The sequence below is a fragment of the Typha latifolia genome, chromosome 10, assembly GCF_019914945.1.
Source record: "Typha latifolia isolate L0001 chromosome 10, TyphaL0001v2, whole genome shotgun sequence".
Lineage (NCBI taxonomy): Eukaryota > Viridiplantae > Streptophyta > Magnoliopsida > Poales > Typhaceae > Typha > Typha latifolia.
The window spans coordinates 9,915,665-9,942,556 of NC_133095.1; the positions used below are offsets into that span (position 1 = coordinate 9,915,665).

General features: G+C 37.7%; 3 protein-coding genes across 5 annotated transcripts; 2 read left to right on the forward strand and 1 right to left on the reverse strand.

The window, feature by feature from the left end:
- The first annotated feature begins 5,080 nt into the window (after positions 1–5,080).
- Positions 5,081–7,565, forward strand: LOC140796707 (uncharacterized). 2 transcript variants are annotated; one of them, XM_073149786.1, is made up of 2 exons: positions 5,081–6,040; positions 7,363–7,565. In XM_073149786.1, exon 1 carries the CDS (start codon positions 5,173–5,175, stop codon positions 6,013–6,015), a length of 843 nt encoding a protein of 280 aa, XP_073005887.1. In that variant the 5' UTR covers positions 5,081–5,172; the 3' UTR covers positions 6,016–6,040; positions 7,363–7,565. The 2 variants fall into 2 exon arrangements, with proteins under 2 accessions (XP_073005887.1, XP_073005888.1); XM_073149787.1 differs by having other exon boundaries at positions 5,081–6,037.
- On the reverse strand, positions 7,149–9,153 carry LOC140796706 (ribosomal RNA small subunit methyltransferase, mitochondrial-like). The gene is made up of 2 exons (XM_073149784.1): positions 8,539–9,153; positions 7,149–8,468 (listed from the first exon to the last, which is right to left on the reverse strand). The coding sequence occupies exons 1-2, from the start codon at positions 8,986–8,988 to the stop codon at positions 7,743–7,745; spliced, it is 1,176 nt and encodes a 391-aa protein (XP_073005885.1). The 5' UTR covers positions 8,989–9,153; the 3' UTR covers positions 7,149–7,742.
- A 13,755-nt stretch (positions 9,154–22,908) lies between these two features.
- Positions 22,909–25,290, forward strand: LOC140797062 (uncharacterized). 2 transcript variants are annotated; one of them, XR_012110572.1, is made up of 3 exons: positions 23,022–23,407; positions 23,617–24,643; positions 24,951–25,290. XR_012110572.1 is itself a non-coding variant. In XM_073150346.1 (2 exons), exons 1-2 carry the CDS (start codon positions 23,324–23,326, stop codon positions 24,442–24,444), a joined length of 912 nt encoding a protein of 303 aa, XP_073006447.1. In that variant the 5' UTR covers positions 22,909–23,323; the 3' UTR covers positions 24,445–24,799. The 2 variants fall into 2 exon arrangements, 1 of the variants encoding a protein (XP_073006447.1); XM_073150346.1 differs by lacking the exon at positions 24,951–25,290 and having other exon boundaries at positions 22,909–23,407; positions 23,617–24,799.
- Positions 25,291–26,892: the final 1,602 nt, after the last annotated feature.

Sequence of the window (26,892 nt, forward strand, 5' to 3'; positions counted from 1 at the left end):
AAGAAAATTAATGATAATACTTAGTGTTTTAAATCTACCAAATAATTTCGGCATCGATTCTACTTTTAACATTGAGGATGAGGTTCCAATGTTATTCTAGATAACCTACTAGTGAACCTGCCGACTAGCCTAATTATGAGAGACTCTTTTTACCTCCACTTTTCAATATTCCACCTAACACAGCAGATGAAATTGATAAAATTTTAGATGATGAGATTTCAACTAGAGAGTGTAGAACATAACAGTATTTGATATGTTGCAAAGGATGACTTATATCAAATGACACGTGGCTTGATCGCCATAATTTAGAGAGACATTACTCTAATATCCTAGAGCAGTATGAGAGCAACAGAGGAGCACATTCGACGGAGTCAGGTTCTCTCCTAATTGGAGAGAATGATACGGACATCATTGATAGGACATGATGAAGTGTGTATTAGTTGATGATTCCCCTTATAGTGATTTGGTTATGTTCGGGTTTATTTATTACGTGATATTTATGATCAATTTTATAATTTTTATTATTTATTTAGGGTGTCTTTTGCTTATTTTAATTATAAGTCCATATATAGGCCTATTGTACTTTCTTTTGAGGTTAATAGAGATTTTTTTTATTGCTTTCTCTAGTGAAAAAGATCAAAAACCATTTCGGTGTGAAACCACGTTCCTCTTCTACCTTCCTATTTTCTCTTCCTTCTCATTTTCTCCACCATATTTACTTAACGTGTCTTTTGCTTATTTTCATTATAGGTCTATGTATATATTCGTTGTATTTTCTTTTGAGGTTAATGAAAATTTTTGATTGAGTGAAAAAGGTGTAAAACCATTTCTAAGGGTAGAGGTGTACAATCTCATTCCTATTCTACCTTTGTGCTTTCTCTTCCTTCTCTTTCTCTCCACCCAAGTTTGCATCAGCATCTCCAACTTGACTTATTTATGACACTTCATGAAAATCTTGAAATTATAATTAATAAGAGTGATTGGTTTGAAATCCCCCTTTCTAGCTCCTTACTTTTTAGGGTTAAGACAAATCATCACATAGTTGAGACAATGTATTCGCAACTCCTTTGGATACCAATCAACAAATAAGTTTGACAATAAAGTACACTTTGAGCTAAATTAATTCCACCATTAAACCATCATTAATAATGTGTGGGCCCCACTTAAAACTTAGCTCAAAGTTAATAAAAATTCATGTCAAAAACATGAAATTACTAACACAAGATTCATAAATTTCTTGAAGAGATCTTTCCCTTCTGGGTGGGGAGTCTTCTTTAGAAAAACACAAATAATTTCTTGAAGATGGATTGCTACTAATTTCATGATCTGTAGAAATAGATGGATCTGAAATGTTGTTCTCCAGTCCATTTTCAGCTTGTGGATTCATCAAAAATGATATTTACTTCTGCGTACAACCCTGATCACTGCAGTGTTATGAGTCTATTTATAGCTTAGGTATTATGAGTTAACATGAGTTTTGTGTGTAAATCACAGTGTAGCAAGAACTTATTAAGAGAAATCTTGTACTATTATAGTGAAATAATATAAAATAATTTTAGCACATTTATTTTCCTTAACATTTTAGGTTAAATGATTCCAATGCAAGAATTTTGATCTACAGACGTGTGTTTACCCGACCAAATGTTTCTCACATACATTTCTCAAATATACTATTTTTTATGAACAAAATTTGAATTTGAAAGTATAAGTAGACACATTTTTAAAGGTTCCTATTATATTACTGAGGATTTTAATCGTTAGATTTTTATTAAGTTTTTTTATTGACCCTAAATGCTAGATATGGGCTGGACAAAAGGTCAACCCTCCCTAGATATAGATGCACTTTAAGCCTCACCAAACTTTTAGCTGTCTAGTCTAGATTTCAAGCCATATGGGTCGCCAAACAATTGCTTCGAATCAAACACCATCGAGATGAAACATCTAAACCTCCAAATATATGTGTAAACCGCATGGATAAATCCCCCCACACGGTGCATCACATGATACGTCAGTAATAAGTTTTCATAAGGCACATAGCAATATATGTTCATACCATAAATAATCTCAACAATATGAGTCCGGATATAAGTTCCACAGGCCATAACAAGCCTTCAAGATACATATCCAAAAATACAACTCTAAAATCTAAAATACAATGCCAATTATAATACCCTCGCAGGGGCTCAATACAACTAATAGGCATAACTAAAATAAAAAGGCAGCTACTCCTCGCTATCCACACCTGCGTCCCCTAGCTCTGAAATGATGCCATCAAGAGGTGGTGAGCACACAGCCCAGCGAGTAGAATCCATACAATCTATAACAATGAAATCACAAGTGCGTATCCAATGCATGTCTATAGTTGCTAGCAATAACAATACGCTTGTTTAAATGACTTACCATGAGTTACTAAATCAATGCAATCAATAAAGACTACACGTCACTATCTTGGAATATGCCAACTCCTAATCATATCAGGATAAGTCCACACAGATATAAAGCTTGATACAATCTTTTATTCATACAATTCTCAATCATAGTGTTTACATATTATGCATAGTAATAAAAGAGTAGTTTAGTCATTTCATGCTCACTAAGGCATTAATCATGTTTTATTATAGCTCACCGAGCCATTCACTAGTGTAGATATTCTAAAAAAAAAATCATCCATTACGTAACTATCCATCATCTCATACACTGAGGAGGGATATATACACATCTAGCGGTAGTACCACCCACACATGCATGGCGATACTACATGTGATCGATTGTCTGTGGCCATCAGACTAAGGAACCCGGTCGTGAGCTCATATCTCACTCTCTCTAAATCATCACCGCCCTCAATAGGAGAATCGGGAGCCCTCGGCTCATCAACGGATGCCCTAACCCTGCATCGTCGGGTACTGCTAAAGATATATCTCCGCCTCATAATCATATTCTTCTATCATCATAATCTAGTTCTGACTATGCAGTATAATTACCTGAATGCCACATAGGCTTTTGACCTCAGGTGTAGGCCGCTAATAGTATAGTCATATATGATACACTCCACCCTTAACCCCGAGCTGAGTGAGTAAGGGCACTGCCTAGTCAAACTCGACTAATGATAGGCGAAATGTTGCAGTGTCTATGAGTGTATAAGACATGTCATAGTCATCATGATCATTACATTCTATATTTACAACAGATATTTATACAAGAGTTTATCATACATGATACATGTAGAGCATCGTTACACTAATGCATATGCTAACATTCTCATAATATCATAATGAGTAAACTATCAATAACTGCACATGTCAAGATACATCATAATACACTAGATGCATGTACTAATACTAACATTCCTATAGTGTCATAGAAGGTATAATAGCTATAACTACATTATTCTAAAACGCAGTGTCGATCCTATTAATTCACGCAAGTAAAACCATACGTAATGTTAGCGAATTAATCAAATTAATTATCTTAATAGAGAATTTAGGTTTAGGCATATACATGAGTCAAGGGTCCCCTAGGATGAGTTCTATGTCATCCTAAAATTCACACTATTTATATGATAATAAATTATCTTTAGTGGGGTGGTTAGGCTAATTAATCAGGTAGAATAAAAAAATAGGGCTATAGGGTCCAAATGGCCCAAAATAGGCTAGGCTGGGGTGTTGGGTTAAGCCCAAGCCCAACTCAATAGGCAAGGGAGGGAATAGCTCGTGGGTTGCGGTCCAAACTACAGCCCACAGGTTCCATGTCCCAACAATCTCAAGGCTTTATGGGGTGCGGTCTGAACTACAGCCCATTTAGTCATATGGGTTGCGGTCTAGACCGCTGCCCACAAGCCTCGTGGGCTGCGGTTTAAGCCGCAGCCCAACAAGGGCGTGGGTGGGTTTTAAACAACCCCCACCCTCGCACAATATTCCCTTTAAGGGAAGGAGACTGAGGGAGGGGAGAGAAGGGCCCCGTGCTATCGGTGGCCCAGCCGCCGGCAGCCCGCCCTTGATGTTGGCGGCCCGCGGCCCTCACCCGGGGCAGGCGGCTGGCCGGAGGGAAGGGAAAGAAAAAGAGAGGAGGAAATCAAGGAAAGAGAGAGACGCGGCGACCATTGTGGTCGATGGTGCCGACGACGCAACCACGTAGCCGAGAGGTATAAGGCACGGCGGCCGAGGGGTTGAGTACAGGGAAGAAAGAGAAATAACAACAACAATAACAACAAAAAAATGATTTACTAAGGGGTCGCGTGGTTGGCTTCGTCGGCCGTCAGCTTCGGGGCTTCGTCTCTAGCATCGACAACCCGAGAGAGAGGAGAGGGAGAGAGAGATGGCGGGGTGGAGAAGAAATAGAGGAGGCTAGGGATGTTATGTGCACGGCAAGAAAGGAGGAAGAAGAAGAAGAAAAGGAGAAGAAGAGGACAGGGGGTGGCAAGGGCGCTGGGACGCATGCACGCGCTCAGTGTGTGCGCGGGTCCCCCTTCTCCCCCTTTTTTTTTAATAAATTTTTGGGGTGTTACAGCTCCAAGTTGTTGCGTTGCCAAGCTATTCTTCCAAACTAACTACACTGTCGAGCCATCAACCCAAGTCACCAAACTACCAAACTACCAAACAATTTCTCCGTAGTTGGAGTTGAACTCATGAGCTCCTTGGTCATGAGAATGTACCTAGCAACTACCTTGGTTAGATTTTTATTAAGTCGATTGATGAAATTGAAATTAAAAAAAAAATAATAAAAAAAATAAGAATTTTGAGTCCATTTTCAGGATTCATAAAAAATGACAAATTCCCTCGTCCACTTAACCTGATCAAAATTCGACTACTCTCCGATTGAGAGGAGATGCACAAAAAAAATCCTTGCAAAGTAACGAGCAAACCTTTTTGCATTCGAAGTAGATAAGCCGCCACGTGGGATTGTCCAGGCCATCAAGAGCAAAACAATCTCCATGTGGGTCCCATTATCCTCCATCCGTCCATCCATCCCGCTCTTGATTGGCTAGCAAATTATCTAACGATCAGTAGTAATCCGTCGGGAACTCCGATTCATACTGGTACAACCATTTATGCAGGGGATCCGACTTCTCCCACCATCCTTACCACAAAACTCACTCTCATTTCCCAAATAACAAATAAGAACAATAGCAATAGCAATAGTAATTAGCAGGCAGCCACCAATCCAAAACCCTCCATGGCTCTGCTCCACCAATCCCCTGCTCCGCCAGCTCTTCCCTTCCTCCGCCGCCACCGGAGCCGCCCATCTCCGCCATGTAATCTCTCCCGGATCAGCAACATGGACCGCCGCCACGCATCCCTCCGATGCTCCTTATCGTCGTCGTCCGATCCCCCGTCGCCAGCCGTCGACGATCTGGTGGAGCTTCCCCTTTTCCCTCTCCCTCTCGTTCTCTTCCCCGGCGCCGTCCTCCCCCTCCAGATCTTCGAGTTCCGGTACCGCATCATGATGCATACTCTCCTCCACTCCGACCTCCGCTTCGGCGTCGTCTTCTCCGACTCCGGCGCCGGCAACATCGCCGACGTCGGGTGCGTCGGGGAGGTCGTCAAGCACGAGCGCCTCGTCGACGACCGGTTCTTCCTCATCTGCAAGGGCCAGGAGCGGTTCCGCGTCTCGCGCGTCGTCCGCACCAAGCCCTACCTCGTCGCCGCCGTCGCCTGGCTCGAGGACCGGCCGCCTCCCGAACCCGCCGACGGGAACGACCTGGACGCCCTCGCCGACGAGGTCGAGGGCCACATGCGCGACGTCATCCGGATATCCAACAGGCTCAACGGGAAGCCGGAGAAGGAGGCGGGCGCCGCCGTGGATCTGAGGAGGAACCTCTTCCCGACGCCGTTCTCGTTCTTCGTCGGGAGCACGTTCGAGGGGGCGCCGAGGGAGCAGCAGGCGTTGCTCGAGCTGGAGGACACGGCGGCGAGGCTTAAGCGGGAGCGCGACACGCTCCGCAACACCCTCAATTACCTCACCGCCGCGTCCGCCGTCAAGGACGTGTTCCCTTCCTCGCCGTCCTCGTCATCGTGAGCTGCGGCATATCGACAAACAGGTGGTAGGCGTTCTCTTCTTGTAAACTTTGGGTACGAATTTTGATGTATACTCTGCTTTATGCTTTGTAGATTACACTGTATGATGTGAAATATATGATATATTAGGCAAGATGGAGTACCATTCTTGTTTCCTTGAATTTTATCATCATGCCCTCCATTAGTGGTACCAATTTGTTAGAGCTTGACATAAATACTAAAATGTTTCAGACGGCTTGTACAAGTAATCATCTCGCAGATACTTTTCTGTTCCAATCTTGCAGTTATATTGCAGTTGTGTTCTTTTACAAACTCAAATGTTCTATTGAATTCTAGGACTAGCTAGGCTTTTCATTTCCAATGCATCATACTGAATGAGATTAAGAGACATATCCATTGTATACAAAATGTTTTTTTGCTTAGGTTATTCTCATGAGTCATAGTTTTTCACATGAACTTTCTTGATATGATTTGACATCAGTCTTTAGGTTCAAAGTCCAGTATCCTGCTCTTCTATTGGCATATGACATTTGTTAACCTTTGGTTTCTAGATCACAGAAGAGATTGCCTTAGTTATGGGGGCTACCTTAATTAATAGAAGTATTAGAAGCAGATTCTTACAGCATCCAACAATAGTCTTAACAGAACAAATAGAAAGAGCTTCTTATATTCTTGCATTTTCTTGCTAGATAGGCAAAGCAAAAGATAAGTGAAAAGAATATGATGAAAATGAGTGCCAACAAGAAGATTACAACATGAACATTTCGTAGCATGTTTAGCTAAAACATTCATCATACCAAGAAGGAAAGAATATGAAATCATATCCGGGTGAACAGAATTCAATTAGAAGAATGTATTAAGTCATTTTAGGAACATTCAATTATGAAATTATTTGAATCTGAGACAAATCTGGAGACTGCTCTACATTGTAAAAGATTTCAATTTATCACTTGACATAGTTACTGAAAAAACTATTACCAAGTATCAGTGACTGGGAGACGTAAAAAGGAGTTGATAGTGTCGTCCATTACATGCTACTGGCAGTTTCTAGGAAGATAATAAGGTAAAAGAAACTACACTCAAGAAGATGACTTCCTGCTTAAAAGCTGATGAAAAGCTTCACAGAAAATGAAGTGCAGGTCAGTTATTTCTTCAATTAGGTGTTGCAAAAGTACAAGATGAAAAATCTGTTTGATTGGCTCCTATTGTACCATCATTCATCTAAGAGCAATCTTTGGTGGGTTCAGTTCAGTTGGAAACCCTGGCTATGCAGAATTATATTGGTGTTAGGTCAATAATAAAGGTACACTTCCTTACATTGTGCAACTCCCTTTTTAACTGGGCACAGGTTGAAGCTTAGAACTTTCGGATGCAAGAACCTCGAGATCTTTGCAATCATGATTGATTGATTGCGCTAGTCAAAGATAATGCTTGTGCCGAGATGATATGTCATGAATGTAGCGGAGAATCCAGACTCATCTGTAATGAAATATCAGCACAAGAGAAGCGAACCATTATCCTCAGGAAAATTTGGGCAAAGATGCACCACCATGATGAAATCATTCCATACTGAAAGACAGTGTTAAGTCTGCAATGTAAGCCGGTGCTGCACTTCGACGGGTAAAAACCATTGCTCTAAGAATGCCTTCGTTCCACAAGCAGCTGAGGATAATCTCTTCAAACTTTCAGCTCCTGCAGAAAACTTCAGTCATAAATTCACAAGCTTTGCTAATGAAACACCACGCCTTCTTTGTTGAAAAGCTGTAGAATATGCAACAAATCCTCGTTTGATAACTTTGAAGGTCTCTTCTCCCCGAATCCCCCAGAATTCAGTATCTGGATAATCTTCTCTTTAAAAGGACCCACTTCTAAGGCATCTACTCCCTCTTTTTCTTCAACATTAATTTCCATAGGATCACCATGGTTGTCATCAAGATCATCAAATCTAGCAATATTACTTCTGCTACCATCATTTTCTCCTGCATCTCTTGAACCTTTGCTATCTATCTGAGATATTTCAAAGAGCTCTGCAATCTTCTTCTTCTGCTTAAAGATGGCACCAAGAGTCTTATTCTTCTTAGTAAACAATGTGCGGGTGAACGCCAACCACTCCGCGAGGTCCACCGGTGGTGGGCGGCCAGACCTAGGCCGGATCTGAACAAGCGAAGAATCCACTTTAGGGCAAGGAACAAATTCCTTCTTGCTCACATCCATGAGCAACTCGACGTCCGCCACTAGCCTGACATTTGCCGCCAACCGATTGTACTCTGAGTCACCCGGCATTGCCAAAAGCCGCCGAGCAAACTCCTTCTGCAGCAGGAGGGTCGCACTCCGGAAGCAGCACTGCCCAAAGAGAAGCTTCCCGATCAGAGGAGAAGAGATCCCGTAAGGAATGTTGGCCACGCAGAGGTCGAATTCAGGGAACTGGGTCTTGATTGCATCTCCCGTAATAACCTGTCGACATGATAAAGCAAGCATCTTGGTAACTCTCAGAGTGGGGAATTAAGACAAACACCTTACGTACATCGAGGCGATGGTCGAAGCCGATATCGGAGACGCGGCGCCGGAGGGCGTCGACCATGCGGCGGTCAACCTCGACCCCGACGACCCTATGGGCGGAGGCGAGGAGGCGGACGGTGAGGTTGCCGGTGCCGGGGCCGACCTCGAGGACGGTGTCGGTGGGGCCCACGTCGGCGAGGCGAACGATTGCGTCGAGGATCCGAGGGTTGGTGAGGAGGTGCTGGCCACGGGGCTTGTGGAGTTGGAAGCTGCGGTCCCACGGCTCGCGTGTAATTGGATTCTTCTTCTTCTTCTTGTCGTATTGGATTCGATGGTCTATTTTGTTGCCATTGTCGTCGTGGTGATTTGGGTGGGTGTCCGGGAAGCGGCATGGTCTGGTGCTGAAGTAGAGGAGGGAGTGGGACGAGACAGATTTAGAGAAGCGACGGTGGAGGATTTCTAGTCGTTGCTTCATCGTGCGCTATCGAGGGTAAACCGAAAACTTTGCATCTATAACTAGCCTTTAGATGAATTGAACGAGTTTTTGTTTAGGAGGACCAGTAGGCAGGCCGGGCCGATTAGGGACGAAAAAGTAGTACAAAATGTCGGGTTTGAATACAACCTACCAGGCCGGCTTGAATTCAAGCTGAGCTTTGAAAAGAAAAATAAAAAAATAATCTAGTATAGCATGTTACAGCCACAAGCTCGGTCCTCAATCGGGCTCCGACTAAGCTATGCAAGGGACAGACGGGGAGAGGTAGACATGATTATCAGGAGAGCCGGGTCGAGCTTTCCGGGCTAATTGGACTTAAATATTTATTCACGGTCTGACCCACCAATCACTCGGGCCAGGCTAGAATATTCTACGTTGTTACCGCCCGCCCACTAGCCCATTAGATGTTGGACTTGGGTTGAGTATAATAACCTTAATGTAATGAGCTAAATATAAAAAATATTATATCTTATTAAGTCAAGTTTAATGGGCTTATATGAAGATATTTTAGTTATCTTTCATGGGAACATATTTATATATTGATATATAGATTACTAGATATCTAATATGAGATAAAAATTATAAAAATATGCATGCATTATGGGTCGGGTCATAGATGAGAGTAGTGGATGGGGTCATAGATGAGAATATGAATGCCTATGCGGTCCACTACTATCTCAGACTTGAGTTAGGCTGGTCCTAAATTGGGCTTGGATCAGACTTAGCCTGATTAAAATCGGGCAAGTTTGGGTCGAGTTTGGACGGATCAAGCCTAATCATCTTGTCTAGAGAGAGTTAACAGGAATGTGAGGAGAGAGAGAAGATAGAGAGAGAGAGGACTGTTTTATATCATTTATAGCTCTACACACTTTTTGATGAAGTTATTATATTAATATAAATTGGCTTTTACTGCAATGCCATCAAATCGTGCACTTGTTGTACAATACTACCTAACACATTTCGGACTGTTAAAATAATTGAGCCATCTAGGGCTTGGCTTGACAAAGCTTGATCAAATTTCGTTGGAAAATAAGCTAAGCTGAGCTTGATCTTGAGTTGGCTTGATCAAATCGGCTCGATATATATATATATTATTTAATATGAGTAATATGAACTACTAGATTTTTTAATCTAATTGCTAAGCTTCTTTCTCTTTATAGTTGAATTAGACTTTATTTCAAACTTGATTTAAGCCCAAATTAATTCAAGCTTGCTCTGGCTTAAAATTGCTAATTGAGCAGCTTGAGCTCGGCTCAAATTTAAAATAATCTAGAAATTAGTTTAAATTAAAATAATTTTAATTTAAGCTTGATCATAAATTTAGACTGGAAATTAATTTCAGTTCAAACATGATCAAAATCAGGCTCAATTAAGCTCGGCTCGTTTACACCCTGCTGTGCGTTACTGCAAAGAGCAACTGAACCTAAACAGAGCCTTCATAGCACCATGCAATTCCTTCCCATTGGGGATACCACCTCTGCGGCAAAGCTTGAGATCTTTTGATTTTGCTCAAGCTTGATTTTATCTGGCTTGACTAACCCTTGGCATTTCTGAGCTTGAACTTAACTGTCTGACTTGCCCTATTAGTACCAGATGCAATTCAACTCTGATGCATACCACCTTTGGATGTAAAAATCATTGTATATATTCTACATCTCTTTCCAAATAAACTTTCATTTTAGTTTCCAGATATAAATATAGTGAAATAGGAGAAGGATCGGATGTAATAATATAGCTCATTATTCGCGAATAACTCATGTTTAGCTTGAAATTTTATTTGAGATTGACTTGTTTAAGAAATGAGTTGAATGCAAGTTAAGATTTGAGCTTGAAATATAACCGAGCCTAACACAAGCAAGGCTTTACCTCGCTCGTGTTCGGCTTGTTATCGCTTGAATCTTGACTTCATACTCAAATCTAAAGGTTAAAATTTGATTACTAGTTAATGAGTATTCTATCATATATATTGTGATCTAATAGTTAGATCTTTAGTTCCATGAGTTTATACGTTAAACTCTAGTAAGTTGAACTGAGCTATAGTTAGAGCTTTTTTTTTGTTTTTGTTTTTTTTTGAAGGAAGGTCTATAGGCAAAGATTCATTAATTAGTTTCGTTACAGATTTGATCCAAAGAAGAGCCCAGCGATACCGTTGATTTACCGCAGCGTATTGCATGGCGGGCTAAAAGATGTGCATACACGTTGTTGGATCGACTTGTAAAGCCTATCCTAATAGAAGAATTTAAAGAGATCAGCCTCCTGCACTCTCGGAGAAGCGGCAGAGCAGGCCAGTCTATTCTTGAGTCATCATCGTTAATCGCGAGGACTGTCACTTGGCAGTCGCTGAAGATCCAATTATCCACATCCTTACGGAATGTGGATATAAGGTGGATACCTTCCAGGATGGTCCAGAGCTCACTGTGAAGTGCACTAGTGTAGGTTCTAATGAGCTTGGTCTGGACAAGTCTGACTTTGGCGCCCCGATAGAAGACCAATTGACCAGATCCACTGCCGAGGCCTCCATCCCATGTCGAAGGGCGTCATTGGTCAGGCTGAAGCTTTGTATGCCAAGGTGAGGCTAGGCTGATGGCTAGTATCGACGCCTGCAGCGGCCCTAGGGACGACAGTTAGAGCTTTAAGTTTATATCCATTTAATTTTGTCAGATTTAGATTTAAATTAGATTTTAAATGGATAGATAATTGTAATATCTATATCTGATCCATCTTTTATTAAATAATCAGACTCAGGAGCACAAATTCAATCCGATCATGGATCGAATTCAGGTCCTCACAAATAATAAGTATATTATGAAATAAAAATATATAATAATACTATTCGAAAGCAAAAGATCACAACTTTTGGCACTCAATTATAATAGTTTAATATCTAACGATGAGCATAATATTATAATCATGTCACCAAACATAACACAAGCTAACATATTAAGCGAACATAATAATAATAATACAAAGGTTATTTTTTAAGAGACTCTAGATTATTTATACTTTATAAGAAATAGAGTAAGTTAAAGCTTCTATTTATATAATTTAAATATTAAACTATATAACCATCATCTACTGATGTTAAAGAAAACCTTAGATATCTGTAAGAGTTCCAATGGATATTTAGTAAGGGTCTAATCCAAAACTACTCAAACCAAATTTGACCGACCCGTTTATTAAACAGATCAGAGAATTGAGAGTCGACTTTGTGTTAACATGATTCGAAGCTGATTCGGATAATTCGGATTCGGTTACACCCCTAGCACCAATTCCTTCCCACCGGTGGTATCATCTCTGTGGTAAGTCTCAATCTTTTGATTTTTTTTTTGAGCTTAATTTTATCTGTCTAGACTAAACCTTAGCATTTCTAAGCTTGAACTTTACTGTTCAACCTGCCCTATTAGAAGAACCAGATGCAATTCTACTCTGATGTATACCACCTTTGGATGTAAAAATCATTGTGTGTGTGTGTGTGTGTATATATATATATATATATAAACTTTACTTTTAGTTTCCACAATAAATACTGTGAAATAGGACTACCAGTTATATCTAATTGTGAACTCTTTCTTCATTGATATCCTTTCATTTAGATGCAGAGCATATCTTAAATAGATATTTTTCTTTTTTTCTTTTAAATAAGGGTAAAGAGATCAGCCTCCCTAATGTGGATCAACAAATGCAGTGTGATGACATTATTGTGGAGGTTTACTGTGGTTGGTGGGTGGGCCCTAAAAGCATTAAAGTGTATTGGGTTTGGTCCTAATGGCAAGTAAAGTAGGCTTCTTATGGGCCATATCCTTGAGAAGAACTGGGCCATCTACAGTCTTGTCATGGGTGGAAGGATATCCTTGATTTTATATAGATGAGAAACTTTGAATCAATTTGAAAAGTAATCATACATACATCAGTGCTTGTGTCTGGATCTTATGGGTCCTCATGGTTACTCTTTATTATGTTTGGAAAAAGGATTATAGGATAAATTACACTTCATCCCTATTTAGTTTGGCCTTATTTTAACTTAACTAATGTACTTAAAACTCGTTACGGTCTAAACCATAATAGTTAGGTTTTCCATCCAAAACTAATAGTAGTTTATTGACGCCAAAATTTTCGATTAGAATGAACAAAATAGTATAGGATAATTACACTTCATCCCTATTTGGTTTGGCCCGATTTTAACTTAACTAAAGACTTAAAACTCGTTTTGGTCTATACTATAATAGTTAGGTTTTCCATCCAAAACTAATGGTAGTTTATTGATGCCAAAATTTTCTATTAGAATGAACAAAATAGTGTTCATATCAAACTATACTTTTGTTTTTTTAGCTATTACTGACAATTACAGTTAGGTCTGAATGACAAGAGAGATTTAGTTGGTTGGTTAAGTAAATTATAAACTATGCACTTTTATTAATAATAGTTCATGAGCTCAAAAACTATTTAAGGGTTAGATGAAAAGAACTAGCTTTTCTAACATAGGGTAGACCAAACCTCTTCAAATAATGGTCCACAATAAGCTAAGTTCATGGTATTTTTCTCCAAAATCTACAATTTTCTTTCAATAGTTGGTAAGACTCGACCACTATTGTAGAATATGTGAAAGAAAAATTCTAAGTTTTTAGTATCACAGTCGCTCTCTTTCTCTTTCTCTTTCTCTTTCTAAGATATGAAAGATACATAAAATAATGAAGACTAAATTTTGCTGGAAACATGATTAACAAGACAATCAGAAATACAGCTAAAAAGTCCGATAAATATCACTATTGATAGCTTTCGTCGACACATAATAAATACGGTTGAATATGACACAAATGACCGTGTTGACTAACACTGACGTGACTTTTAAGTGATATTTGACGAAATAATAAATATTAATCTATAGTGACATTTTAATTATTTTTAGTGGCATGTTTTAATTATCAGTATAGCCTGAATTTTATTTGTAGGCGGTCAAAATCAAACAACCAAAGTTTGGAAGCATATAAACCGAAAAGATTCCTCAAATCTCAAATGTGTTTTTAAAAGAAAAGATTTATTAAATGTTTCTTAGAGCTCTTCACATTCTCTTTTCCAAGTCCCTGTCAGATCCCATGCATGCATGTATGTTTCTCATCTGCCTGCTTACCTAACAATATTCCATGTTATGAATAGAATTAGAAGGTACTTGGTGGGGGGAGGTGTACCCTTTGTTCTTGTAGAAGAAAGTAATTTTTTTTAAATAACATCTTAGTTTTTAGTGATTTTATGATTAACACTTTATTTTTAGAGTGATAAGCTGAGTTATTATAGTATGAGAGCATAGAACTATTTGTCATTAGTATATATATAATAACGTTTTGCCTCATTTTTGGTATCATGATTTAATTTTAGAATCATGACGGACAATATACTTTAATATCACTTCTTGGTATGTCATGAATCGATTAAAAAAAGTAGGGAAAGAGTAGCAGAAATTGCGCTCAAACCTCATCTTCGCGAGGGAGAAGACGAAGAACCGTATATAATGCATGTGCTTAGCACCCAATTTTCTTTTTTATTTGATACTATAATCCTAATAATACCTCTTGAAATACCCCCAAAATACTCTTGTCTTCTTATTTTTCCTTCTATTTTAGCTTGTAAATACTCTTGTCAGAAGTACCATTACAATGAATTCTTCTCAAGACAATTTTAATAAATTCATATAGGTTAAAAAGTATCTCAGTAGTGCATATGATCTTCCCTCTTTTAAAAAGATATAGAAGTTATAGATTTTTACTTTATATCTATACTTAATTTACTCATCTATATGATAACCATTTGTTAAAAAAAAAATGTTAATCCCAGAGTATTCTTTTGAGGAATAAAAAAAATGATTTATAATAAAATTAGAACATAAGTTATTGTTTTGAGAAATTTACTCGAGAGAAACTATTCAAAGCTATTGATTAATGGAAGGTAATAGAAGATATGGATCTAGACACCAACCAACATTAATAAATTATTGCACGCATGAGACGTCACCATTAGACTTGTTAGAGAAGAATATGAGCAAAAATTTGACAACCTCCGTATTTAATTCTGGATCATTATCGACATCGATAGTTTGAATTTAGATTAATATAATACAAACATTGGATGATTTGAATATTAGGAGCATGGTGATGGTGGTAGTGGTAGAGAGAAACATCCACCTGTTCCTCACCTACGCTCAATTCTATTGGCTTTCTCTGTACAATTAATTCTAATCCAGATCTAAATGATTCCATTCAAACATTCTATTGGTCCCCATATTCGTAATAGCAAAATTTATAGATTACACCTTGTATTTTGTTATATTACCTCTTTATGAAAATTTGCATATAATACCCTACTTTTTAACAAAATTATAGTTTACATCCTATATTTTTACTATTTATAAATCGAGCCTTGTGATTTAGCGAATATATGCGAAAAAGACCACCCTGAGTTAGATTTGAAATAACAATGCGATAATATTATATTAAGTAGAGATATTTTATTTCTAAAATAACTAAAATACCTCTAGTATAACTTAGTTGAGAATATTTTTATAATTATTTTAGTATAGTTAACTTAAGCTAGAGATTTGGTTAAGTTTAACTAATAAATATAACAGTATGATGTTTTGTACACATATTTGCTAAATTATAAAGCCCAATTTATAAATAATAAAAATATAGGATATAAACCACAATTTTGTTAAAATATATGGTGTTATATACAAATTTTCTCGTACCGAACACTTAGGTACTGAATCGTAGATGTCCGGAAACTGAGATATTCGTAATAATAAAGATAAATTATAGGATGTTATTTATAAATATGCCAACATAATGAACAACTAAAAAATAGGCATTAGTGGGAAGAGAGATTGGATTCCAATCTAGAAAATAGTTGCATTTGGTACAATAATCTGTCATCCCTCCCATGGGAAGCAATGAGTGGGGGGGTTGTGGGTTGGAATCAATCAGTAAAAGGCTTCCATGTCAGACCAAGCACTAGTGGATGGAGTCATGCAGGAGAGTAGATATGAGTGGTTACAAAGTTGATAGATAGATAGATAGATAGATAGATAGATATGTATATATAAATATATCATATTATGTTCCAAAGAAGCATGATGGTGGCATTAAATATATTAATTAATATTTACAATTAGTTTTTTTTTCTCCTTCTCTCCACGACTGTTTTGAGTCTAATGATACATGACATATTTCTTTATTTTTCTTCTTTTTTTCAAGATGAACTTATTTGTTTGCTTCACTAGTGCTAATTAACATCCTAAAGAAGAACACAAGGCAATTTGGTCCATTGATACCTTGATAGTAGACATATGTTTTCTCTCTTAAATATACAAAATCTATAAATTCACACATGTACACCTAATTGGTTGTTACCCTAAGTAAATACGAAATGCCACCTAAAATTTTGCATACAGTTTTCACTCTAGATAGATAAATAGGGATTATTACATCTTTGATAGGATATATATCTCACTAAATTCAAGTTCCGAACCTAATTGTATAATACCGTGTTAAATCACCAAATTCTCTAGACACACAAGCTTTTAGCAAACAAACAAAAACAAATGATCTATTAAGCATGAGAAGCTCGCACAAGTATTAATACAATTATGAACTCCTAAGTGTGTAGTTCTATATACTTTTAAATTTGATAAAAGTTAAATACCTTTTCCTCTTGGAGAGACCTTTCTCTAGTCTTCTACTCTCCTTGGAGAGTTTTCCTAGTGCATTATCCTTGTATTTGCTAGAGAGACCTCTCTCTAATCTCATATCCTCTTTTCCTGGAGTGTTCCTCTCTCTAATATTTTCTCTCCTAGTCATTCCTCTTTTGTTTCTTTCATTCATTTGGATTCATGGAGTCTACTAATGATGAACCGGTGTGAAAGTTCTCTGCCCTCTTGCAGGAGGGTGGAATGGAGGTTTCTATCCCCTTGGTAGAGGAAAACCTGTTACCAAACAGGATCTCAGACCTTCGCATGATGGGTAAACTCTTTTCTAATAACGGTTTCAATGTTTTGGGCTTCAGAAATGTTCTCAACAGAGCCTAGAACCTAGAAGTTTGGTTGAGATCATTGAAGCAGGTAAGAAATCCTTTCTAATCTCCTTTGAGAAGGAAAAGGATAGACGGAAAGTGTAGCTTGGTTCCTTAGACCTTTCAACATGGATTTGTTCAACTTGGAGCAATACTCTCTCAGCACATTGGTGGAAGCGTTGTGCTTTGATTATTGTGATTCTGGGTGCAATTCCATGGGCTGCCGCTAGAATATTTATCTACCTCAACAACTTAGAAGCTAGTGACCTGGGTGGGGAAGGAGGTGAATAGCGAAGGATTGGATGCCTTTAGGTGGTCAAAGTTTATAAGGGCAAGGATTACTATCGACATCTCAAAGCCCTTAGTCAGTTCTCTCAACATAACTTTTCTGATTAGGAATTTTTTAGAGGTTCTGATTTGTTATGAACGACTATCTCATTATTGCTCATTTTGTGCCCGTATTGGCCATAAGCTCTCTAAATGTATACATAGAAGATCTTTGGAAGAAAAGGCAAAGTTGAAGTTTCCCCCTTATTTTCTGCCACAACATTTAGAGCTTCTAAAGCCCAAGTTCTTAAATCTAAGTGGTTCAATCAACTTGTCAAAATCCACAGTTGAAGGAGGAGAGAGCTCGCTGGGCAGCCACCTCCGCTTCCATAGCTCCACAGTAGAAAATCAGATTACTAAGATGGGCTCGCTAGCGGACATGTCTCTTGCCTCGGTTAGAAAGGACAAGGTAGAGTGGTATGTGTCGGCCTCCAATAAAAGATTATAGAGGGATATCAGTATGTAGCCATTGAAGATAAGGTGTCCCATCCCAAAATTGTACGGGCGTTGAAGGAAGTCACATATGGTGCCTCAATATTTGGGCTAGCTTGCCTCTTTCCTGTTAATATTTTACAAAAGAGTGACACATCAGCTTAGAGCTAGCCCCAATATTTCACAAAAGAGAGACACATAATGTGAGACATCAAGACCCCCCCTCTCAGCCCGAAGAGAATCATCCCGAGCATCCTACGAGGTGGGATGTGGTTTGCTAGGTTGATGCAGCTTGGAGCTGGGGCCACACGAGAGGAGTAGGGATCGCGATAAGTAAATTCTCATTATACTTCAATCTAGGTGAATCTCTTTTTTTTGGAGTACTATGAGAATCCAAAGAGAAGCTACTGCTCTACTAGAAGGACTGAAAAAGCTCTCAGAGTTGGGGTGCTCTAATCATTGCTAGATTGATGTAGCTTGGAGCTGGGGCTACACGAGAGGAGTCGAGATTGAGATAAGTAAATTTGCGTTGGATTTTTGTCCGTGCAAATTTCTTCTTTTGGAGCACTATGAGAACTCATTGGTATGAGAAGCTACTGCTCTACTAGAAGGACTAAAAGAGCTCTCAAAGTTGGGGTGCTCTAACCCTTGCTTGATTTTTAGTGACTCACAAACGATTGTTAGAGCCGCGACCATGAAGGACTCGGCTGCTAATTGGCCAATTACTGATATCATCCAGGAATGTATCTTAGGTGGATTTTGTTGCTGCCTTGTGTCAAGGTATGCTATACGAGTAGGAGCAACAATACCTTAGCTCACTTGTTAGTCAGTCTAGCTGAAGAAAATGATCCTTGTAAAAGTTGGATTGATCCACTTATGAAGTGGCATGTAATTGAGTTCATGATGAAATATCTAGTCCATAGACTTTCATCAAAAAATGATGAAAGTTTTGATTTGAGACTGGCCAAAGTATAAAAGAATAAAACTATTGTTCTTAAACAATATACCGTAATAGGAAATCATGAGTTGAAATCATGCGAGGTCTATTTATTATTTATATATAAAATCTCTATCTATTTAACTCAAATCCACTTCTTGCCGCTATTAAAATATTTCGAGTAGAAAAATGAGGGAGAGTGTTAGTAAAATCACTATTCTCTCACAAGACGGTGATATATGGCTAACTGCACTTATGATTATCTGTTTTCAATTCAATATCAATTATTTCACAAACCACATATTCGTGGGTTAATTAAACTAGACCTTTTGACCTATGGCTCATTTATCCTATTAATTATCTCATACCTATCAACCATCTAAAGATGTTAAAAGACAAAACATCAAACAACTATCATACTCTTAATTTTCTATCTTTTTATCTTTTAATATAAGAGTGAAATAGTCTCTAGATGGATAAAATTGATTGCATGATATTTTTTAATAGAAAAATCTAATGTATAACTAATAAAAAAGGTATTATACATATATAGATGGAGATGAACAGACAGATAATTCCAATTTTGATTATGTGGGGCTTGCAAGAAAAGTGCACTAGTGTAATCAATGTAGCTCTTCATGCAACCTTAACTTTTAATTTGTGGGACTTCACCTAAGTAGTACTAGATTGTCCACATATGCTCACTATACCAACAAAAAAATGCACTGTTCTGTATTCAATGTAGAGAAAATTACAAGTAAATGCACTACATTTTCTCTATATTACAAATAAAATCCTCTCCTTATATTATTTGGAAATAAAACTCTCTGTTTGTTAAAAACACACCAAGCTATCTCAGTCATATGATAGATTATAATTTAACTTGACCATCAAATTAACTTAATTAGAGAACTAAATTAAGCCTCTAAAATACTAGAATTGAATACAAATAAGAAATAGCATAGAAATATTTCTTTCCCTTTATTCCTATATTTTTATCTTTTTATTGTACCTTTAAATATAATGATCCTAATAAAATTTAAACAATTTCTTGTTAAAGAATTTACAAACTGGGCATAAGTAACCATGAGAGAGAAAAGGATGAACACTTCTTTTATTATTGGCAATAAATGGTTTGGTGAGTTCATTCATGAGCATTAGAAAAAAGAAGGAACTATTGCATCAAATTCTAATTCGATTGCTATTTAGTTCTTGACCACAAACTATCCCTGTTGGTTGCCAATTAATTGTTTCTGCCTAACAAAATCAGCTCAAAATGATCAAATTGAATTCTTATTTGAAATAATTATAGTTAGAATTCATGAACTATCACTATATTTTACATAGCTTTCTAATTTTTTTTTTGTGATTAAAAATATTTTACATAGCTTCCTAATGTCATAGATGAAAAAGTTAAAAGATCAAAATGCCTTTTTACTTATAATTACAATGAATTCTCTCTTTTCCTCCAATATATAAAAGGTAAACATATCATATAGCTGCTCATGTGATTTCTACATGATAATTTATAAATGAAAATGATATAAAATAAAATAGAATGGGTGTTTGAGATACTTTTAATATATCAATTTTTTTATAATACTAGGGCTTGTACATAGAAGATAGGTTAAATTAGAATGACATCTCTTGAATAATGGTGTAGTTATACACAGACCCCTTGAACTGAAAACCTGACAACAACATCTCCTAAATTATTAAAAATTAAGAACAAATGGACATTCTATTAGGATGTGGTAAGGCATTTTGACAAAAAAAAGAAACTATTAATGTACTTAGGACATGACCATTTTTTGTTGGTTGCATTTCATGACATTGTTGCCATCATTCCCTATTTTAATAAAAAACTAATTAACTAAAATGCCTTTCACACAAGCAGACATCTAGTCAAATTGTTCACAAACTCCTGCTAAGTAAACGATAATATGGGGATATAGTAATGTTGGTCAATAGCCAATCACATTATAAATCAATGCCACATAATTATGGGTAAAAAGGTCATTTTGCCTAAATGGCTCACAACTATAAGGTGTTAGGTGTCAGAATTTTTTAGTTCAGGAGATCAATGTGTTATCACACTATTATTCAAGAAGCGTCGATATAATTTAACCTAAAATATAATGTACCATAGTGAAATTTACTTAACTCGATAGTAGTATAATATTACATACTTCTCTCTTTTTTTTCCATATAATATTTTTATATTTGGCAAGGTCAAAGAAAAACTCTATTTTCTCTCATCTCTTCGCATATCCATTATAAAGAGTATTTTAGTCATTTGCTAAATTATTATTTTAATTTTTTATCTCAAGTAAAATTATTACCCACTATACTAATTTACAAAGAAACACAAGAATAATTTATACTAAACTAAGCTATATTATACTAGTATTAATAAATTAGCGTAATTATACTATGTACTGTTGTTGAACTTAATCTACAAATGAACGGGGTATGTGATCGAGGACATAGCTTATTTACCTACATAGAATAATTTAGTAAGTGATTCTATGTACACGTAATAAATTGGAATCGTTAACTCAACCAATTATTCAGCACCTTCACATGTTAACGAATACCAATTAAGAATCTCTCGTATATGAATTAAAATCGCTAACTCAGACAGTAATTTATATATTTTATTTGCATAGACTAGAAATAATTTACTCTATGTGAATAAGTTTGAGTTGGCCGACATAATGTCGGAGTTTATCCATATATAAAACCTATCACCAATCACATACTAATCCACTCAATCTAGCTAAATTCTTTGGACTCCATATTTGGTAACATGGAACCAAAGTTTGGTGCATTCCACTCATCTATCTCTATTGCATTGCATGGCCCTACGTATAAATTTTTATCGGATAACGTGCCTATTATTCTCTCACAAGTTGTCTCATGCTCCTCATACTTATGCGCGTCCACCAATGCATCTCCTATAACTTATTCCAAAAACAAAACAATAGAATAGGAATAGGAATAGGAATAGAAAATAGAATAGAATAGAGTTGGATAGAATAATCCCTGGGACTGAGATCGCTGTCGTCTGGCCTCGAGTTCTGTGGACGATGTTGCTCAGACTTTGGTGGGTAAGATGGATTCTTCTTTCACTCTCTCTCACTCTCTCTCTCTCTTCAAAATTTGGGTCATGTGAACATTCTTTTCCCTTCGTCATAAGGTTTGAGTTATTCTCTCGAAAGATTATATTTTATTCATTTATTTATTGTGAGAATAGGTGAGCCAATCCGAATAGGAATCTCTCTCTCTCTCCCTCTCTTTCTCTTCCACTCGGGTGGGTGGTGAGTGCTCAGTGGGGCCACTGCTCATCACTAGTATTTGACCCAAGTCTTCTATGTCTAATGCTCAATTGGCTCCAAGCCATTTCAAACTTCAAAAAAATTATTTTTTTTCATTTTATATAATTGATTTTTTTAATACTTAGTGAAAAGTATAGAGGGAGTGAATTTTTTTTCTTTTCCAATTAGCATAAGAAGATGAATAGAAATAGATCTGAATGATCTAAAAAGATGAATGTCTGGGGTTGGACTAAACTTGGGAACATATATTTGTGAAGTTTCCCTATCAAATTGAACACCCTCCATTCCTTTTTCGTAGCATAAGCTATTAACATGTAGACTTCCTCACACTTATATACAAATTGCATTAAATGTAAGCATGGAATAACAATGAATGCTTAACAAGTCCATCTCACTCCTAGTCCTCGGACCTAATTAATTTCTTTGTCGGCTTCCTCTCTCTTCTCTCCAACTTACTCTACTCAAAGTTTTTGCATAGGTTGGGGATCCCTTGACTGGACCGCTACAAATCCATTTCTTCTCTCTCTTCTATTCTTCATCTATTAGTGAGCCGTCTAAGCTCGGCTTATTTAAAACTCGACTTAATAGTTGAGTAAATTGAGGTCGAGCACCGTCTTAGCTAAAGCCAAGTTCTGAGTCGGCTCTAGCTCTGGCTCGGCTCATTATTGCTTTACTCTCTCTAACTAGTAGGAAATGAGCTGTCTCACATGGGTGTGGGCAAGAACTGTCGTCCCAAAGCAATGACATGCCTGTGGCTAACCTAACGGTTTTCCAATCCAAATGGAGAGCAACAGTAATAAGAGAGAGCCCATCTCATCTCGGAAGCCCAATTAAATCCACCTTCTCTCTCTCTCTCTCTCTGAGTCCACATGCTTCGTCTTGTCGCTTTCCAGTGAGAATTTCCTTTCTTTTCTTTTAAGGAAGAGAGAGAAAGAGTGAGAAACCTTGGGAGCCACACCCCCATCTCCACCTCCACCCAAAGGATTGTTCTTTGTTCTCTTCTTCTCTCTCTCTCTCTCTCTCTCTCTCTCTCTCTCTCTCTGCATGCCTTCCTCGGGATTCCCTCTTCCATACACACTACTCTCTCTCTCCTTCTCTCTCCTTCTTTCTTTCTATATATACACGACTCTCCCTGTACTTTAGAATTCTCTTCTCTCTCTTGGCCCCACCACTACTAGTAGTAATACGCACAGCTTCTAGCTTCTTCATCAAGAAATGCTCGGCAATGGAAGGGAGGAGTTTGGGTGGTAGGAGTCTTACAACCCTTTCATCTACTGCTACTACTACGACTACCAATATGTGGCCACAGGTTCGGTTCCACTCTCCACCCACATGCATGCCCACCTCTCTCTCTCTCTAAATCTCTATCAGCAGCATCTGGTCAATAATAGTGCACGCTTCTTTTGTTGTCTAGCTATTTGGCACGGAACCTTCCTCTATGTTCCATTATTCACCCATCCATCTCTTTTATTCCTTACTTGATCTCTTTGTCTTTCTTCTTCTTCCTCCTCCTCTCAGAGTATGGGCAAGAGGCTTCTGATCCCAAGCAACACCACCACCAGTACGGCGGCGACGACGACGACTACTAATACTACTAACAACGATAATAGCAATAGCAATAGCAATAGCAATTGCATCAACAACAAGAAGAGCAATACTATGACGCAGGTTTCATCGCCTGCGAGGGGAAAAGAGCGCGCGCTCGAGTGCCCAAGGTGCAATTCGTCGAACACCAAGTTCTGCTACTACAACAACTACAGCTTGTCGCAGCCCCGCCACTTCTGCAAGGCCTGCAAGCGCTACTGGACGCGCGGCGGCACCCTGCGCAACGTCCCCGTCGGCGGTGGATGCCGGAAGAACAAGCGGGCGAAGAAGCCTGCGCCGATACCCTCCGCTGCGACTCCTCCTCCAGTCGCACCTCTCCTCCCTCCTCTCTCGCTTCCGCCTCTAGAATCCTCTCTCAATCCCCTCTTCTTCTCCTCCGACATGGGTTTCACTTTTCCTCTCCCTCCTTCTTCTTCTTCTTCTCCTCCTCCTCTTCCTCCTCCCTCCTCTTGCGCTAACTTCGATCTCCAACCTTCTCATCTCAACTCGCTCAGCCTCGGTTACCACCATTTGGTCTCACCGCTGAACAACTCGGATCTTGTAACCACCGACCCTAACTTGTTGCAATTCGAGGAGAATGCCAACTCGGGCATGATCAAACTTGAAGCTGGAGACATATTAGCCAGCAGCAACTTTGGCATGGGCATGAGCATGGGCATGGGCATGGGCATGGGTATCTCTTCTTCCACCTCCATTCCTCTTGATCCTTCTTTCCTCTATTGGAACGCGCCGCTCTTTTGATCTTCCTTTCTCCTTGGTGGGTTCTTGATTTCGTTGTCGTTTTGTTTCGATTCCTAGGCTTTGTTTTGGATCGGAGAGATCATGTCGGTTGCAAACTTCTTCTTTTTTTTTTTTTTTTTTCTGAGTCATTATGTTTGCTCTGAGAGGAACCTCGGATCCAGGGTTGCATGCACCGCGGTCATTGAATGAAGCAGGAGAAGTAAGTTAAATTAATTGGCTTTCTTTTATGTTATGTTTGTAGATAGGCATGGGATAATGGGATACTATATGTATTATTATTGGTGATGTTAGCTGTTCTTCTCCCATTAGAGGATGTCATGATCTTAATGAGAAAAAAAATCTAATGAGTTTATTACTTCTCTTTCCTTCTTTCATTTATTTCCTTTTAGAAGGTTGTGAGATCGATTATATTTCTTAATAATGTGGGCTTTTATCTTGTACCCTCTCTCTCTCTCTCATGCTAATTTGTTTTGTTCTCTTTGGATTGTATTGATAATTGAGGGCAGATACCACTACTTTTTTAAAGTTTCATGTCTGCAACAAAGCTCCTTATGATCAGAAGATAGTTGTAGTGGAGAAGGAAAAAGGTGACTCTTTTGCTTTCATGCATGTCAGAATAGGAATTGGAGCAGTTAGGTTAACTTGGCAGTGATCAGAATGGTACAAGATACTACTAGTCTCCTATTGGCATTCCCACAAAGTATGGTGCAGGATTAATCTTTGTCAGCCTTAACACTAGTGCATATATATATATATATGTATGTTGGGATCTGTAGATCGATCACTCAAAATGCTAATGGATGTACTAGAAATATTTATGTCGTTTGAAGGACATGCATTTTTGAACTGTGGTTTACTAGTTATTAGTGGATAATTTACTTTTTCTTCTTGTGAAAACTAATTATATTTTTATCTTAAACCCTTCGAACCTTTAAAACCCAGTTGAAGCAAGACTCAACTTTTTTTTATTTCTATACATCTTCAGCTTTGTACAACTCATGATCTTGATTTAAATTACTACGTTCATGACATAACCCTTGACTTTTAATTTGACAATCAAAGATTGTTGGGTTCTTACAATTCATGGCTCTCAATATGTTGCATGACTTTTATACTTTTAATTAATGGCTTTTGCCTTGACTTTGACTTTAATTAGGATTCAGCATCAAATTTATAAATATATGCCTAACTTTGACTGGGAAACAAGAGCAAGATTTATCTTTGAAAACAACAAATCAGGAAAAAAAGGAAACAATGCTTTTAAGTCATTGTTGCTCCTATATGATCAAATATAACTCCACTTCTTTTTTGTTGTTCCCTCAAGTATATTTTGTACTGCTATTCTAGTGAAATGCAAAGTCCTTAGCCTATTAAATGTTTTATACCTCTACTTTTTTAGTACTGTTAGCTATCTGCTCTTCTATAATGTGGACAATTTCCTGCATTGCTTTCTCTTCCTCCATTGTCCCTTTCTTTGTGCCAGACATACCAATTGGAATGACTAAAACGATACGAGTAGTTAATGCATGGAAGGATGATCAGGGCCAGAATGCTGCTAGAAGATTTAATTTCTAGTTCTGAAACTTTCAATGGTCATTATCGTTAGTACGATGCATTATGCTTTATAGAAGAATATTTATTTGTGTGTATATATAGTGTTAATTTTGTTTCACCTTTTCTTTTGAGGAAAGCCAAACTTGTTTTACTTAAGTTTGATACAAATTTTCTCGATTAAACATGCAATTAATTATAAGGTTTCAACCATAAATCTATAGATCTCATTGCACCTTTGAAATAATGGATCAACATAATGCTTTCTTTTTCCTTTTCCATTATAGATCTACTCATTAATCTATTATAATTTTGGCGTCCTCTATGCATCAGATATAACAGAAGATTCAAACTTACCTCTAATTTCTCTCTCTCTCTCTCTCTCTCTCTCTCTCTAAGGAATATTGAAATTGTATGATATTCTATAAAAGTTACCAGAAGTACACTAATTACTATGACCAGAAGTACTGGTTAACCTTTCAATGTTTTGGGTTAAATAGTATGTTTATTTCCTTCTCTCTTTTTGTGGTCTTATGAATCAAACAAAATTGTAGCTAGTTAGACTAGTGTTTTTTAAGAGATACCCACCAAGAAAATTGCTACATAAGCTTTGGTAGTTAATTAACCGGTTAGTCTAAGTAATGCACGTAAAATTTCAATTTTAGCCCTTCATAGATCTAAGGAAAAAAAATTAGTTTTAGCAATTTATATTATTGAATCATTGCTCGTCAGGATGTCTCCTAGATTTGCTATATCTTGTACTTCAATTTCTTTCTCTTCGTTCACTAGCTCTCATGAAGTACTTCAAGTTCTTCATAATTAATTTCTTTTGACTCATGCCTTCCCCTTGTGATTATAACATCCATCCATCACCAATATACGTTATCTTTGTTGAAG

Excerpts from the sequence above, each read along its gene's own strand:
- LOC140796706 (XM_073149784.1), bottom strand. The coding sequence starts at position 8,988 with ATGAAGCAACGACTAGAAATCCTCCACCGTCGCTTCTCTAAATCTGTC. Across the intron at positions 8,469-8,538 it reads GCTTCGACCATCGCCTCGAT|GTTATTACGGGAGATGCAAT; the intron begins GTACGTAAGGTG and ends TCATGTCGACAG.
- LOC140797062 (XM_073150346.1), top strand. The coding sequence starts at position 23,324 with ATGGAAGGGAGGAGTTTGGGTGGTAGGAGTCTTACAACCCTTTCATCT. Across the intron at positions 23,408-23,616 it reads CTACCAATATGTGGCCACAG|AGTATGGGCAAGAGGCTTCT; the intron begins GTTCGGTTCCAC and ends TCCTCCTCTCAG.
- LOC140796707 (XM_073149786.1), top strand. The coding sequence starts at position 5,173 with ATGGCTCTGCTCCACCAATCCCCTGCTCCGCCAGCTCTTCCCTTCCTC.